Source organism: Amblyraja radiata, chromosome 1 (assembly GCF_010909765.2).
Source record: "Amblyraja radiata isolate CabotCenter1 chromosome 1, sAmbRad1.1.pri, whole genome shotgun sequence".
NCBI classification, from domain to species: domain Eukaryota; kingdom Metazoa; phylum Chordata; class Chondrichthyes; order Rajiformes; family Rajidae; genus Amblyraja; species Amblyraja radiata.
Window position 1 is genome coordinate 84,196,603 of NC_045956.1, and position 16,905 is coordinate 84,213,507.

At 40.4% G+C, this 16,905-nt stretch overlaps 1 protein-coding gene across 3 annotated transcripts in view; it reads left to right on the top strand.

Annotated features, from left to right (window-relative positions):
* Positions 1 to 16,905, top strand: part of ncapg (non-SMC condensin I complex subunit G) — a 90,377-nt gene that overhangs the window by 53,628 nt on the left and 19,844 nt on the right. For all 3 annotated transcript variants that reach the window (XM_033026077.1, XM_033026070.1, XM_033026086.1), the window contains exons 13-16: positions 2,105 to 2,215; positions 7,161 to 7,280; positions 8,805 to 9,044; positions 12,323 to 12,504. In XM_033026077.1, coding sequence (XP_032881968.1) covers positions 2,105 to 2,215; positions 7,161 to 7,280; positions 8,805 to 9,044; positions 12,323 to 12,504 — 653 coding nt within the window. The remainder of the gene's footprint in view (positions 1 to 2,104; positions 2,216 to 7,160; positions 7,281 to 8,804; positions 9,045 to 12,322; positions 12,505 to 16,905) is intronic.

Sequence of the window (16,905 nt, forward strand, 5' to 3'; positions counted from 1 at the left end):
ACTAAAATGCCAAGTTACTTCAGAACGTGGTAAACATACAGTGTGTAAACCGAATGATTCAAATGTTTAAAGCCTCCTGTAGAAGCTGCAGCTGCTGAAGCGAAAACATGCTTTAAACAATGTCCAACAAACACACTCACCATAGACAGAGCAGTAAGCTCTCTTGAATTATTCAACAACGTCTTCACTGTGCCTTCTGCAGTCTGCGCCATCATGCCATGAACCGGAAATGACACACTCAGCGCCATCTTGCCGCTAACCGGAAATGACGCCATCGGCGTCATCTTGCCACTAATGGAATGAGCGCCAATTTTGCAATTAAACACAGTCCCGATCTAATAAAATGTTTATGCATGCTTTACCCATCCGAAAACTGTTGCAACGATTTAAAAAACCAAGGCAGACAATTTGGCAAACACTTTAAATCCAATCCATTTTCTGAAAACTTTTAAAAAGCCAAGACAATTTGGCGAACACTTTACAACCACATCAAGGAGACTCACTGTCGAGTAGATGTGCGTTCACTGTTATTCGCAGCTCAGGGAGCCGTGACCCTATCGCTTCCTCTATCTCGCAGAGACTGAGTGAGGCACGACACTACCGGGTTTTATAGTCCCTCCCCCCCTGCCGCCAGCGGGGGCAGCAGAGAGAATGGCGACATTTTAAAAAACATTAATAACTCTGATTTTTCAACGATGGGAAATATCCTCCGGTCCAATCCGGCAGAGGGGGACTCTGTGCGAGGTGGCCAAAAATGACGTCAGAAATCACGAACAGAAAGTGGTCAATATCTTAGTTTTAGTAATATAGATTAAGAATGACACATAAAACATTAAACATTAATAATAAACATAGTTTAAACATGTGAATGAAACAAAATACCAGAGCAAAAGGAGGCGACAGACTTTTGGTTATTGAGTAGAGCTACTACTCATGGGAAAAAAAAGTTGTTTTATGTGTCTGTAGTGATTTTGACAGTGGAGTCGCCTTTCAGAGGGAAGTGTTTCAAAGAGTTTGTGGCCAGAGTGAGAGGGGCCAGAGATGATCTTACCCGCTTGCTTCCTAGCTCTTGCTGTGTACAGTTCGTCACTGGAGGGAGGGTTGTAGCCAATGACCTTCTCAGCTGAGCGGACGATTCGCTGCAGCCTCTGGATGTCGTGCTTGGTGGCTGAGCCAAACAAGACCATGATGGAGAAAGTGAGGACAGACTGTACAACGGCAGTATGGAATTGGACCATCATTGCCTGTGACAAATTGTGTTTCCTCAGCTGCCTCAGGAAGTACATCCTCTGTTGGGCCTTTTTGACTGTGGAGTCGATGGTGACCTAACCCCATTTCAGGTCCTTGGAGATGATGGTTCCAAGGAACTTAAAAACATTCATTCATTCATTTCTCAGAGTTAAATTTCACATTTGTATTTGCAATGAGTTACTATCCTAAAAAAACTCCAAACTATTGCTCATCAAGTTTGCAATCGTGTTGTTGCTCAGAATGGAATACTTAGTGCATTAATTCTTTGTATTACGCATTCTTGACTCAGATGACTAAGTATAAAGTTGCGATTCCATCAATTGTTGAAGGGGACCCTCGACTGTCCTTCTGCCTTGTCATCGTATTAACATAGAATCACCCAATTACTGCACCAGCTATTTTGTTTAATAGTTCCTTTGCAGGGACTCTCAGTTAATTCAGAGATTAAATTTTCGGTCTTGTGAATCTCACAAGTCATTTCTACTTATTGTTAGCAGATATAACAAGATTGGCTTTAAATTGTATAATTGAAAATCTTCTGTATGACTACATTAAGTTTAGCAAAAACCTACTTTATAATGATTGAAAGAATATTTGTATTTTTCTCTCAAGAGCACCATAAAGTTTATAATCTGATTTAAAAATGTAATTTTGTTTATTTGGTAAACCAAGCTGTTGAACCAAAAAAGTGACAGTGGAGGTAAATAAGTTTTTTAATATCTCGTGTCTTGTAATCGCCTCACATCAACCTTAAAGCTAGTTTATTATCTACGTGCTGCTAATCTTTTGACGTTTCATGGAATTCTAAATTGTGCTACATTTTCACATTTTCTCTTTTTTTAATTTAAAAAAGGATGACCCTGAAACAATGTTAAAATGCCTGATCATGTGCAATGAGCTTGTCAAACAAATGGCTGTTACAAAGGGTTTGGGTCCGACTCTCGATGGAATCACAGAAGCTTTGGTATGATTTTCATATTTACTATCTGGTTTCTTTGCTGTAACCTAGTCTGAGTAAATCAAATAGTTTAGATTGAAGCAAGAGTTTAGGAAGTGTAATTTGTTCTCAATGCCAAGTAGATTTTTCATGGAGATTGTGGGTGGTAAAACAAATGCTTACATCCATATTCACATTTGAATTTCTGATATGCTTCAAACTTGTTTTCTGATTTGGGATTTACTTTAATCTGCTTAAATCAGTTCTATCCCAAAAACTTAAAATTCAGTCAGGACAAATTAAGTTTCTTGCATCTCTTGAAATTTGGGCATTGCTAGCAAGTTCAACATTTTATACCTATTAGACTATCAAGAAAGTGATCACGAGCTGAGGGGAAAGTGGCTCTCTTTATCCTCGATAGTTTTGGATGCATATTCAACCAAGCTTCTAACATAAAACCATATATAGTGGAAATAAATTAGTGGTCTATCAGAATGAATTTGATGCAGATTATTTGAGCACCAAAACAATGGAAAAAACTATTTAGTCATCTTCTCATCAATCTGCTTTAACCATATATAACCATATAACAATTACAGCACGGAAACAGGCCATCTCGACCCTTCTAGTCCGTGCCGAACACGTATTCTCCCCTAGTCCCATATACCTGCGCTCAGACCATAACCCTCCATTCCTTTCCCGTCCATATAACTATCCAATTTATTTTTAAATGATAAAAACGAACCTGCCTCCACCACCTTCACTGGAAGCTCATTCCACACTGCCACCACTCTCTGAGTAAAGAAGTTCCCCCTCATGTTACCCCTAAACTTCTGTCCCTTAATTCTCAAGTCATGTCCCCTTGTTTGAATCTTCCCTACTCTCAGTGGGAAAAGCTTATCCACGTCAACTCTGTCTATCTTTACACCAGAGTGGTTCCCTAGGTTCTTCCACAAACAATGGATCTAATCTGTTGTAAATGGTGCAGGACCACAAAATATCTAGAGGTGGTGATTCAGTGATGTCAGATCCCAACACGGGTAGGGGAGGGAAATGCAAGATTTTTACCCAACAGTTCTGAGTGAATGGACTATCATGACGTCTCAAAGTAATCTCCATTGCAGAAGCTGTTTTTTATCCAATTTGAACAGATGAGTGCACGAGAAACAACAAAGACTCGGGTCATTACACCACCCAAGTTGTGGTTCTGGAGAATAGTGTTTTATATCTTTGGTATCTACCAACTAAAATAAGGCAAATACTGGAAACAGGTCTGGCAACATCAGGATCAAAGACGCTTAATTAGCACATCCATTCTACAGTGTTCTGTTATAACTACAACATTGACATCAATATTATTACAAGAAAAAATTGTTAACTTTTGTTGTGTTCACAAAATGCAAGTAATGCAGAGTAGCCAATGACTGCCATCTCAGTTTTCTCTCGGTTATTTAATTAATGGAAGATGATGCAAGTGGTGTTAATGAGTTAATATTACTCACCAGTTTTAGTTCCAAGCAGTTATCATGGGTGACTTTAATTTACATATAGATTGGGCCAACCAAATTGGTAGCAACGCTGAGGAGGAGGATTTCCTAGAATGTATCTAGATGTTATGTAGAAGAACCGATTAGAGGACAGGCCATCCAAGACTGGGTATTATGTAATGAGGAAGGATTAGTTAGCGATCTTGTTGTGCATAGCCCCTTGGGCAACAGTGACCATAATATGGTGGAATTCTGCATTAGGATGGAAAGTGACACGGTTAATTCAGAGAGTAGGGTTCTGAACTTTAAAAAAAAGTAGACTTTGAAGATATGAGATGGGAATTGGCTAGGATGGACGGACGAATTACACTTAAAGGGTGATGGTGGAGATGCAATGGCAAAGATTTAAAGACTGCATGGATGAACTCCAAAAATTGTTCATCCCTGTCTGGCGAAAAAATAAAACGAGTAAGGCGGCTCAACCGTGGCTAACAAGGGAAATCAAGGATAGTGTTAAATATAAGGAAAAATTGGCCAGAGGAAGCAGCTAACCAGAGGACTGGGAGAAATTTAGAAATCAACAGAGGAGGACAAAGGGGTTAATTAAGAGGGGAAAAAAGAGCATGAAAGAAAGCCTGCGGGGAATATAAAAACTGACTAATAGCTTCTTTAGATATGTAAAAGGGAAAAGATCAGTGAAGACAAATGTAGGTCCCTTCAAATCAGACAGTTGAATTTATAATGGGAAACCAAAATGGCAGAACAGTTAAATGAGTACTTTGGTTCTGTCATCATTAAGGAAGACACAAACAATCTCCCAAAAATACTAGGGGACCGAGGATCTAGTGGGAGGGAGGATTTGAAGGGAATCCACATGAGTCAGGAAATAGTGTTAGGTAAACTGTTGGAACTGAATGCTGATAAATCCCCAGTGCCTGATGGTCTACATCCCAGAGTACTCAAGGAGGTGACCTTAGAAATCCTGGATGCATAGGTGATCATTTTCCAATGTTCTCTCGACTCTGGATCAGTTCCTGTGGACTGGAGTGTAGTCAATGTAACCCCACTTTTTAAGAAAGGAGGGAGAGAGAACATGGGGAATTTTAGACCAGTTAACCTTACATCTGTAGTGGGGAATATGCTTGAGTCAATGGTAAAGATGTTATAGCAGCGCATTTGGAAAGCAGTGACAGGATCGGTCAAAGTCAGCATGGATTTATGAAGGGGAAATCATGCTTGACTAATCTTATGGAAATTTTTGAGGATATAACAAGTACAATGGATAAGGGAGAGCCTGTGGATGTGTATCTGGACTTTCGAAAAGCCTTTTACAAGGTCCCACACAAGAGATTAGTGTGCAAAATTAGAGCACATGGTATTGGCGGTTGAGTACTGACATGGATGGAGAACTGGTTGGTAGACGGGAAGCTGAGTAGGAATTAATGGGTCATTTTTAGAATGGCAGGCAGTGACTAGTGGGGTGCTGCAAGGCTCGGTGCTGGGATGCCAGTTATTTACAATATATATTGACGATTTAGACGAGGGAATTAAATGTGACATCTCCAAGTTTGCGCATGGCACAAAGCTGGGTGGCAGTGTGAACTGCGATATGGATGCCATGAGGCTGCAGGGTGACCTGGATAGATTGGGTGAGTGGGCAGATGCAGTATAATGCGGATAAATGTGAGGTTATCCACTTTGGTGGCAAGAACAGGAAGGCAGATTATTATCTGAATGGTGTCAGATTAGGAAAGGGGGAGGTGCAACGAGACCTGGATGTGCTTGTATATCAGTCACTGAAAGTAAGCATGCAGGTGCAGCAGGCAGTGAAGAAAGCTAATGGCATGTTGACCTTCATTGCGAGAGGATTTGAGTTTCGGAGCAAGGAGGTCCTACTGCAGTAGTACAGGGCCCTGGAGAGACGGCACTTGGAGTATTTAGTTTTTACAGTTTTTAGTTTGTGTCTCTGTGATGTCTTTATTATTTATTTTACTCTGATTATATGTTTATATTCCTGTTAATCTATGTAAGGTGTCCTTGAGATGTCTGAAAGGCGCCCAACAAATAAAATGTATTATTATTATTATTATTATTATTGTGTGCAATTTTGGTCTCCTAATTTGAGAAAGGACATTATTGTTATTGAGGAAGTGCAGCGTAGGTTCACCAGGTTAATTCCCAGGATGGCGGGATTGACATATGTTGAAAGAAAGTCGACTGGGCTTGTATTCACTGAAATTTAGATGGATGAGAGGGGATCTTATAGAAACATACAGTGCCCTCCATAATATTTGGGACAAAGACCCATCATTTATTTATTTCCCTCTGTACTCCACAATTTGAGATTTGTAATAGAAAAAGTCGCATGTGGTTAAAGTGCACATTTCTATTACAAATCTCAAATTGTGGAGTACAGAGGCAAATGGGACAGTATAACATTATTAATGTTCGCCTTCTGGCGTCAGTCGATGGTCAGTCCACTTACGGTCGTACCCTCGTCAGTGGTTACGAGGGCTGTCACGTGAAGTCATAGAACGGAGGCGAGGAAAGACTTTTTTAGAACGGAGACGAGGAAACACTTTTTCTCACAGAGAGTGGTGAGTGTGGAATTCTCTGCCTCAGAAGGCGGTGGAGGCAGGTTCTCTGGATGCTTTCAAGAGAGAGCTAGATAGGGCTCTTAAAAATAGCGGAGTCAGGGGATATGGGGAGAAGGCAGGAACGGGGTACTGATTGGGGATGATCAGCCATGATCACATTGAATGGCGGTGCTGGCTCGAAGGGCCGAATGGCCTACTCCTGCACCTATTGTCTATTGTCTATTGACATGGGTTAAGGAGAGTGTCGTGCTACATAAGCAGATCTCACCTTGAGATCATGAGAGGCGACAGGTAGCTGAGCTCGAGGCAACACCCTCGCTCAGCAGCAATGACAATATGTTAGAGGACCAAACTATGTACACCAACCATGCCATGTCTGAATAAAGCAACTGTTTGTTCACCACGTTTGGTACTGCTACATCCTCAGGAATTTCATCCAAAACCATAGCAGCTCTCCAAAATTTGACTAAACTTGCAATGAGAAGCCAGCTGCGTCTGCGGTGTGGCACTGCACATTAATAGGGCAATGCCACTCCATATTGTAATTATAATTGCGTTGGATCTTTGGAAGTGGGGAGGGTGCGGGTGGCGACACAGGCACAGAACAATTGTTGCTGACAAATAGCTTACATTTCTGTTGTGGCTCTCAATTCTCGGAAATATTTGAAAGGTGTGCACATTGGTAAGTTAATTGGCCATTATACAATGACCCCAGTGTATAGGTGGGTGATAGATTGTATGTGATTGTGCCAATTCTGCTATTTTTGTGGTATCAGTAATTTAAATGTCAGCTAACTAAATACTTGTAGACAAGTTGCATTGTGTAATACTATTTAGTAAAACTATTTCACGATTTTTTTACTCTCCAATATGTTTCTTTACTTTTAGATACTACCAAGTATTGCAAATGTTAATCCTGCTGTAAGAAATTTGGCAGTCTTATGTTTGGGTTCAGCAGCATTGCACAACAAAGATTTAGCGATTCAACATCTGCCACTGTTATTGCAGGTAATTTATGGACTGGTCTATATTTGAGTAAATCTTTCATTTCAGTACCTTGATTGTGAATTCCTGAATTTATTGTTTTGTATAGATTGCCAGGACGGAGTTGTCTAATGTTAGGAAAATGTTAAGAGCAAAACCATAAAAGGATGGGTAGAATGTCCTGTATCGGTCATTTCTTTAAATTTTCTTAATCTTGTGAATAGCTCTGTGTCTTTTTTGGTGTCTTTTTTTACTCTGATCTCTACTTTCCTATCCTTTGTGTTTCTTTATTAATCTGTCCATCATTTTTATTGGGAACAGCCAGGCATCTTTGCAAAGCATGATTTGTTTCCCACATTTATTATAGATTAAGTAGAAAAGAGTATAGCAGATGACTGCAGAGTTTCTATTTTTTTTAAACTTTTGAATTTAATTTACATTGATGAAATATGTTTATTGATCACAAATGTTGTAATCCTGAGAGGCCAGCAAATACAAAATCCAAGGAGCCACTGGCTTCAGCAATCCAAGAAATCACCTGGAAAAGTCTGAAAGAAAACTGGAATTCACAGCTATGTTAGCAAGATCCTGAGTTTGCTTGATAAGATGCACGGCTTGTACAGAAAAGCTGATATATTGGCTTTCAAATGCTACATTGTGACATGGTCTTCATGTCTGCTAGAATCGTTTACCTCTCTCAAGCTGCAAGATTTCCAAACGGTCCTTGACTTTGCTTGTAGGCTTTTTGCTATGTATGATAAAAATTACAAGCATTTTGATTCAACTTATGCGTGCCTTGTGGGCTGCTGCGACTATGATTTTTCTTTCCTTTGGTGTAGCTTTAAGCCACTCGTCCAGAGACTCATTACATACTGATCTTGCGTCTATGCTAAAATCTAAATTAAGTTTGTTAGTAACTAATTTAGTGACTATAAGTGTACAGTGAAGGATTGTAAATCATGAAAAGTTATAGGATATAAGAAACACTTGGTATAAGGATACAGACATTGTCAAGATTTTCAGCATCTCCCTCTCATTCCACGAACTCCCCCAACTCACCTTAATGCATATGCTGAATGATGACCTCTCCAAGGGACTAATTGTGATACAACGAACGTTTGTGCACATGTGGAGGGCTTTGTGAACTTCAGCTAATACAGAACAACTTGCCCCCTTTTGCCACAGTTATGTTGCAATATTGGAAAACCGCCAAGCCCTTGTTCTCGTTGTTGGATCCCCAGGACAGAATGAATTCAGAATGCCTGTCGGAATACAATGTAGCCACAGTGCAACTTCCCTTTTAATAGATGCAATCTGACTTTAAGCAGTGGAAATTAACTTTAACTGGTCATTGCCAGTCAAAACATTGAGCTGCTGCTGAGCTGTTAAGCCATTAACAAGTGCAGTAGCATAGATTGAAAGGAGCAATCATGTAGTTGCACAGGCAACATGAAATTGGTGTGTTACAGTGCGTTACAAACTATTCAGCTTGCTGTAGCGATCTACTCCTGTTTGATTAAACCCATATAGTTTCCTTGTATATCATAGATTTCTCAACTTGATGAGGCCAGGGTGAAAATCAGTGCATTGCAAGCAGTTTTTGACATTCTGCAAGTATTTGGAATTGAGGTTTTCAAACCTGGTCATGACAAATCGCAAGATATACAAAACGAGGAGATTGGTAATGAAACTGATAAATCAACAGCTGCCGAACTTACAGAATCTGCTGTCGAAACAGACACCGTTAACAGTATCCTTAAACTGCTCCTAGAATACTTAAACAGTGAGGTAAGGATAACCAGTGACTTTTGATATTGCATTTGGGAACTTGGGATGGGTAAAGGACAAGGATCATGGGAAAGTACATTTTAAAATAGGAACATGTAAGGTAATGTGATGTGCACCATTTCTACTATAATATTTTTAAGAATAAGAAATGAGAAATAAGAATAAGAAGGCTGCTTTACCATTTTAGTAAGATGTGGCTAACTTTCCAACCTAAAATTCACTTTCCTGAGTGTAAACCTGATCTCATAGATCTATCACAGTTTCTAATTGATATGCAGAGCTAAATCGATTATTGAATTAAAAATATTTACAATCCTCTTTTTAAACAAAATGTCCTTGTGTCTTCCACGCTGTATGTCTAAACTAATCTTTTCTCCCTCCCAGAATAAGGATGCTTCATCTTGCCCTCCTTCCTCCTTGTCAGATTTTGCATTTAATGAATCATCTTCTGCAATTTCCAACCTCTCCACCAAGATATCATTACCAGAAGTATATTTCCCTACCCTCCTTCAGCATTTCAAATGGAATTCACTTTGCCGTTATTTAATCCACTTCTCAATCTTTACTCCCCTTCTTGGGATGCTATCTCAAGCAAATCCTGCATGTCGTCCAAGGATATGAACACTCCTTTCAGATGAAATATTGATTTAACTTGTACAGCTACAAATTCACATTGCATTCATTTGTCACAATGTAATATGATATGCTAACTTGACAGAACGCCTCCATTCATGGTCCAAGGGTGACCTTGATTTTTCCGTCACCTTTCACTTTTTCTCCATTCTGCTCCCACTCCTATTTTGCTTTTGGACTTCGACGTTTCGGTAAAGCTCAATGTAAATTTAAGGGAAAGTCATTTTTGTTGCAACTTGACACATTACAAGCTTCAGGACACAACAAATGAATTTGGCACTTTTGGATAATCAGCCATTCTTATCTTGTCCCTCATCTTTTCGGCATTCAGTTTTCCTCCTTTTTTCTTTCAGACATATTTTCACCATCATTTTTCAGCTAGCACCATCACCAAGCGTATCACTGACTCTTTCCTAATTTCCACCCCATCACAAAACTTACTCTTTGTTCTCTCTGTCACACCCTTTTTTCTATGTAAATTGTTTGATTCTAACTTTCCCAGTTTTGACAAAACATCATTAATCTGAAGGTACAGTTCCCTTTTGAACATCATTAATCTGAAACCTGTTTCTCCCTTTAACTGCTCTCTGAACTTGATGTTTCAGGCATTTTCTGTTCTTAAGATTTCTATAATCTGCAGCATTTTGCTTTTGGATTCAATGATATAGTTTCTTATTTTTTTTAATCCTTGCCCCCCCCCCCCCCCCCCCCCCTCTCATCCAATCTCTTGAATAATGACATTACATTTGCTTTCATCCTATTTGGTTGGATTGCTCCATAATCTAAGGAATTTCTTTTGATTTTAACTAATTATTCACTGAGTCTGCACCTAACTATTTTTCCAATTCTTGGGTACAAACTATCTTGAGGATTTACAGTAGTCTCTCTACTTCAGTTCTGTCTTGATTAATGATATAAATTATTTCAGCTTGTTAAACAAATATGTTCTCATCATAATCGCTGCCACCGGGATCAATGAACAACTCCCACCGGTGTTTTTGTTTGCCCCTTGTTATCTTTTCCCCCCAATTATATTGTTTGTTCACACTTCAATAATTTATAATATCATTCCTCACATCTGTCATCTGCCAGGGTGTTGTCCCCACTTGCCTCAAGACATCAACCATCGTGCCAGTGCCCAAACAGTCAGCCACAGGGAGCCTCAACGATTTCCGCCCAGTGGCACTCACCCCTGTCATTGCTAAGTGCTTTGAGCGGCTGATCTTGGCTCACCTCAAAGCCAGCCTCCCCCCCACACTGGACCCCCATCAGTTTGCCTACCGGGCCAACAGGTCTACAGAGGATGCCATAGCGGCGGCCCTACACTCTGCCCTGACCCACCTGGACAACAACAACTCCTACATCAGGTTGCTGTTCATTGATTTCAGCTCCGCTTTCAATACTGTCATCCCCGCCAGCTTGATCACCAAACTCAGCGGGCTTGGCATCTCAACCTCCCTCTGCAACTGGACACTGGATTTCCTCACCAACAGACCACAGTCTGTTAGGGTCAACAACCTCAACTCCACCACTATAACACTGAACACCGGCGTGCCACAGGGCTGTGTGCTCAGCCCTCTCCTCTACTCCCTCTTCACCCACGACTGCATCCCTAAGTACGGATCCAACGCCATCATTAAGTTCGCTGACGACACCACGGTGGTAGGACTGATCAGTGACAACGATGAGTCAGCCTACCGAGAGGAGGTCCAGCACCTGACAACCTGGTGTGCCAATAATAACCTCGTCCTCAACTCCAAGAAGACGAAGGAACTTATTGTCGACTTCAGGAAGGTCAGAGGGGGCAGACATACCCCCATCCACATAAACGGGACTGAGGTGGAGCGCGTCTCCAGCTACAAATTCCTCGGGGTACACATCTCGGAGGATTTGTCCTGGTCCCTCAACACCTCCAAGCTGGTCAAAAAGGCACAGCAACGCCTTTACTTCCTGAGGAGGCTCAAGAAAGCCCACCTGTCCCCCCAGATCCTGACCAACTTCTACAGGTGTACCATCGAGAGCATCCTGACCGCCTGCTTCACGGTATGGTACAGCAGCTGCACTGTTGCGGACAGGAAGGCACTACAACGGGTGGTGAAAACCGCGCAGCACATCATCGGCGCCCCGCTCCCTGCCATGGATGCCCTCCACCGAAAACGGTGTCTGAAACGAGCTGGGAAGATCATTAAAGACCCCTCCCACCCCAATCATGGACTGTTTGCCCTCCTCCCATCAGGGAGGCGGTACAGGAGCCTCAGGTCTCGTACCAGTAGGATGAGGAACAGCTTCTACAATCATACCATCGCATTGCTGAACTCGGAGTCCCGCCGATAGATTCCTCCGGTCCCTCCGTCCCCATTGTTTAATTATTTTGCATTTTCTATTGTTCTGTATCCTCTTTTAAAAAAAAATTTCTATATTGCACTACTACGGACTGACGCAAAACTGCATTTCGTTGTACCCATACTCAGTATTTGTGCAATGACATTAAAGTTGAATTGAATTGAATATTGCCCTTCAGTATTCTGTCTGCCCTCATTTTTAAAGCATTTTGTCAATCCTTTCTAAATGTTAAGTATCCTATACCCTTCCCTACTTTCTCTTCCTTAATGTTTCAGATGACAGAATTACTTGTTTTTATTTAGATAACAGAACTGAAGACTGTAGCTGCTGAAGGATTTGCTAAACTGCTTTTTTCTGGAAGACTTTCAAGTCCCAAGCTCCTTACCCGGCTTATTTTGTTGTGGTATAACCCTGTGACTGAAGATGACACCTTCCTTCGACACTGCCTAGGAGTTTTCTTTCCTTTGTATGCATTTACCAACAGGTTTGTAATTTATTTGCTGTTTCAAACATTTTTTCAGGTGAAAAATTTAGAATTTAAAATTTTAGAATTTCAATAAAATTGAAAACTGAAGTTATACTGAAAACAAAATGAAATGTAAAACATTGTACATTAGTACAAGGAACCACCAGAGCATTAATTGAATCAGCCTTAAAAGTGGTTGTTATTGCATTGTATAAAGAAAGATGTATTACTGACGGCACTGGGTATGCCAGGATACCTGATCTGAATCGAGCATTGAATTATACCACAGCTCGGTGTGAAACGGTGTGTGAGGACTGGTCTTGGGTGGGGTATGGCCACTCAATGCTGAGATGTAGGGCTTGATTGTACTCTGATCAGTGTAGTGAGTGTGGACCATTCTTGGGGATTAACAACAATGTTTCTATGTTTCTCGTTTCTGTGATGTTTTGGATGTATATAAATTTTGATAGAATTGGGCAAATCTTTCGTCAATATCTTTTGGAAGTGTGAACAGTTCACCTTTATCTGATCTGCTTTTTTTTTTTTTAATGGTATGATCCTTTTCCACTTTTCTCAACTGACGTGCTAGTAGTTTATGCGGTTTGTCGCCGAATTCAAAGTTTTCTTGATTAGTAATTTGAATTAGCCTGATAACTCTTGCAGAGAGAATTCGATTTAGCTTGAATTTTAATACTGCTATCTTATTATGTTTATCCATAGACGGATCTGTCACATTTTCCGAGTCCAGCTGTCTGATCTTTTCTTCTAATTGCAATTGTTCCATCCTATTCTTTTTGTTTTGATATGCTTGATATGAAATGATAGAGCCTCTAATAAAAGCCTTAAAAGATTCCCATAATAACGAGGGCGAAATACCTGGAGTATCATTGGTCTCAAAAAAGAATTCCATCTGTTGTTTTAAATATTCACAGCAATCTGGGTCAGTTAGTATTTGGGGATTAAATCTCCAGAACGATTTTTTATTGTACATTCCTTCTTGTTTTAGTGAGAAGGTTAGCAGGGTATGATTGGAAATAATACTATTATGATATTTGGGATTAAGTTGTAAATGGTATTGATTTTGTGCCCACCAGAAAATAGTCAATACGTGTATAAGTTTTATGTACGGATGAATAAAAGGAGTATTCTCTTCCGGATGGACTTGCAATCCTCCATACGTCTTGTTATATTTTTATTTTTTATATACGTATTTTGAAGTTCGCTTGATTTTGATTTTGTATTATATCTCTTTTATTGTGAGGATTTATCCAAATATTGATCCAAAACACAGTTGAAATCTCCCCCGATTATCAGATTTTACTGGGTGGAATCTGAGATTATATTAAAAATGTTGTTAAAAAAATTGTGGATTATCATAGTTGGGAGCGTAGATATTCACCATAGTAAGTGGGGTAGAATATATCTCCCCAGATACTATGACGTACCTACCATCTTTATCTGCTATGGTGGTTTTATGTTTAAATGGTATACCCTTACGAATTATAATTGCAGTACCTCTGGTTTTGGAGAGAAAAGAGGAGTGATATATTTGACCAATCCAATTAGCCTTCTGCCTGATAAGAGCTCGATCTTTGAGGTGCGTCTCCTGTAAAAATATTATATCAGCATTAATCGATTTTAGTTGGGCAAGAACCTTACCCCTTTTAATTGGCTCATTAACACCCCTAATATTCCAGCTACAAAATGTAATTCCTCCAGTTTTCTTTAGAGGGTCATCTTGCATTATAGCTTACATGGATACCCTTGTTTCAGATGGGGCAACACAATAAATCAACCTTCTGGTTGTTGGGTGGGTGATCCTAAATGCCAAACCTTGCTGGTATATCATAAGAAAAAGTGCCTTAAGAAGAAAAAGCAAAAAAAAGTGCTAAATAACGTAAATAATACAAAAAAAACAGCATTTAAAGTTACTGTGGGAGATTTCGCGTGAGCTTCCGTGGATGTTAATTACAATTAGCTCCGCCCCTTGACAACCTCTGCTGGATAGAATCTAAAAATTCTTTTATTTTCTCCTTCAAACATCAGGATTCCTGCGCTTGTCACTTTCTTCATGATATCTTCAAGAACTGATAGGTCGTGTAGTTTAAGAATAATTTGTCTCGCTGGGGCTCCAGCACCTGATCGGGCTCTCTGGACTCGATGTGCCTGATCAATTTTAGATCTCTCAGGCAGATTAAATACCTGTTGAAGTAAGTTGTCAGTGAAGACCCGAGAATCTTTTCCACTTTCCTTCCCTTCCTTCACTCCAACAATTCTTAAGTTTTGACCGGGCTTCAAGATCTAGCCATTTGTTGGTCATTCTGGCCAGTTGCCCAGAAACGCGGTCGAGATCTTCCTTCAGTCTTTGCTTTGTGTCAGAGATGTCCGTAGTAGTAGCTTCGAGTTCTCTGATAGTGAGGAGAATGGGCTCCAACTTTTTGCTAATATCTTCTTCGACCCGTTTAATTTCTCCTATCAAAACGGTGTTTACCTCTTCGATGCAACTTGTAGAATGTCAATTTTCCCGCAAATTTCTTTATTCCCGACATCAAGTCCTGTTTCTAGCTTTCCAAGCTTTTCAGTCAGAATTTCTCCAAAGTCTTTTGCCATAGCCCGTCTTAAAGTTTGTTCTTGTTCTTGTATTTGCTCTTCCATGGTAGAAATAAGTCCTCAGGTTCTCCCCCAGATTCTTCAGAAGTTTCTTTCTCTTGCTCTTGAGGAACTTGCAGTCGGGTTCTTTGTCTAGCCTGAGGTCGAGTCGGCAGAATCCGTTTACTCATTTAAAAATACCGGTATCCAGTGGTATACGTCGATTTCTGATGACGTCACTTGCGCCCGTCGGGCATCTGCCGGTAAGTATTTTTCATTCAGTCCGTTTTTCTTTCCAGGTATTTTAATGCGTTTTAACGCATTTTTCAGAGCGGAGCTAAAAGGAGCGCCTCTTTCTGCTCCATGGTGCCACCGGAAGTCCCAATAATTTGATTTAAACTGATTTTTTCTTAAAAATCTCACTCCCTCCCTCCTTAACTCCTCTCCCCCCCCCCCCCCCCCCCCCCCCGAGGTGAAAGCTGCTGATGTCATTATGATGTCATTGTGGGCTGGAACACCTCTCATGGGCAGTTTATGTAAATGAGATCCCATTGTGATGTCATTGTCGGGTGGAGAACTGCTGCCGGGCAATTTATGAAAATTAGATCCCATTGTGATGTCATTAGCTGTAACTGCCACTAAAGGTCAAGTGATTCTTTCTCAAACTGGATTTAGTAAAGTGAATATTGCAATAACTTGTAAAATACAACAACAATCTGAACAAAACTTTGATACACAACACCACAGGACAATGGTGAGTAAGGTGGTCAAAAAATTGTAGCGCTATCGTGTACCGTTTCGGCATAATTCAGGGCGTGAATCATACGCAGACAGACCCACTAACAAACAAGATGAGAGTTTTAGTTATGTGTGTATATACAGTGGCTTGCAAAAGTATTCATACCCCTTGAACTTTTCCACATTTTGTCACGTTACAACCACAAACGTAAATGTATTTTATTGGGATTTTATGTGATAGACTGTGAGATTCAAAAATCACAAATGCTCTTGAGACAAATTCAGACAAAGAAGTGTTTTTATTAATTTCATATTCTGCAGAATAGGTGCCTCTCCACTGATGTCCCCTAGAGGCACACCGAGGATCGGGATGTCTTCTATCTTTATACATTTCTTTTCACTATTTTCACACCCATTGAGCTTCTTCCAATCATAACATAAAACCCAGATTCCCACGAGAACGTCGTGGAACGCCCACCCAAACATCTACTGAAGTATTTCTGTTGCTACTTTTTATTTAGAATTTCTCTCTCTTTATATCGTTACTTTCTATTCTACTAGCAGTCTGGCTTCTGCTGACATCTTATTTCTTTCTAAGTTATATTTTTCTATCCCTAGTCTAAATCAACCATGTCTATTAACTCTTTCCTCACAATCCATCCTTTTCTTTTTGCTACGCACCCTTGATTTACACTATCTCCTCCTTTTCTAATGCTAGCAGCAGATTCTTCACCTCCCTATCCTCTCGTTGGTCATACTGTGTTCTGAAGGCCATCATGGTGGCAACACTGTTCTTTGTCAGGGCTGTTTCTATCAATCGCTGAGCCAATCCCCGTACGCAGGGAATGATACAACATCCGAACAAACACAATAACCCTACCATGACTATTACTGATGTTAGGGCAGATGTAAAGATGTGCTTCCATTTCCCAAACCAGGAGTCTAGAAATCCGGTCCAGGAGGTGTCTACTCCAGAGTTCTCAGCCAATTCGATAGACAGAGAGGTGAGACCTGCTAGGGTTCTTGACACTGACCCATCCGGAGCAGTGTTGGGGATGAATGTGCAACATTGTTCGCCAAACATTACACACA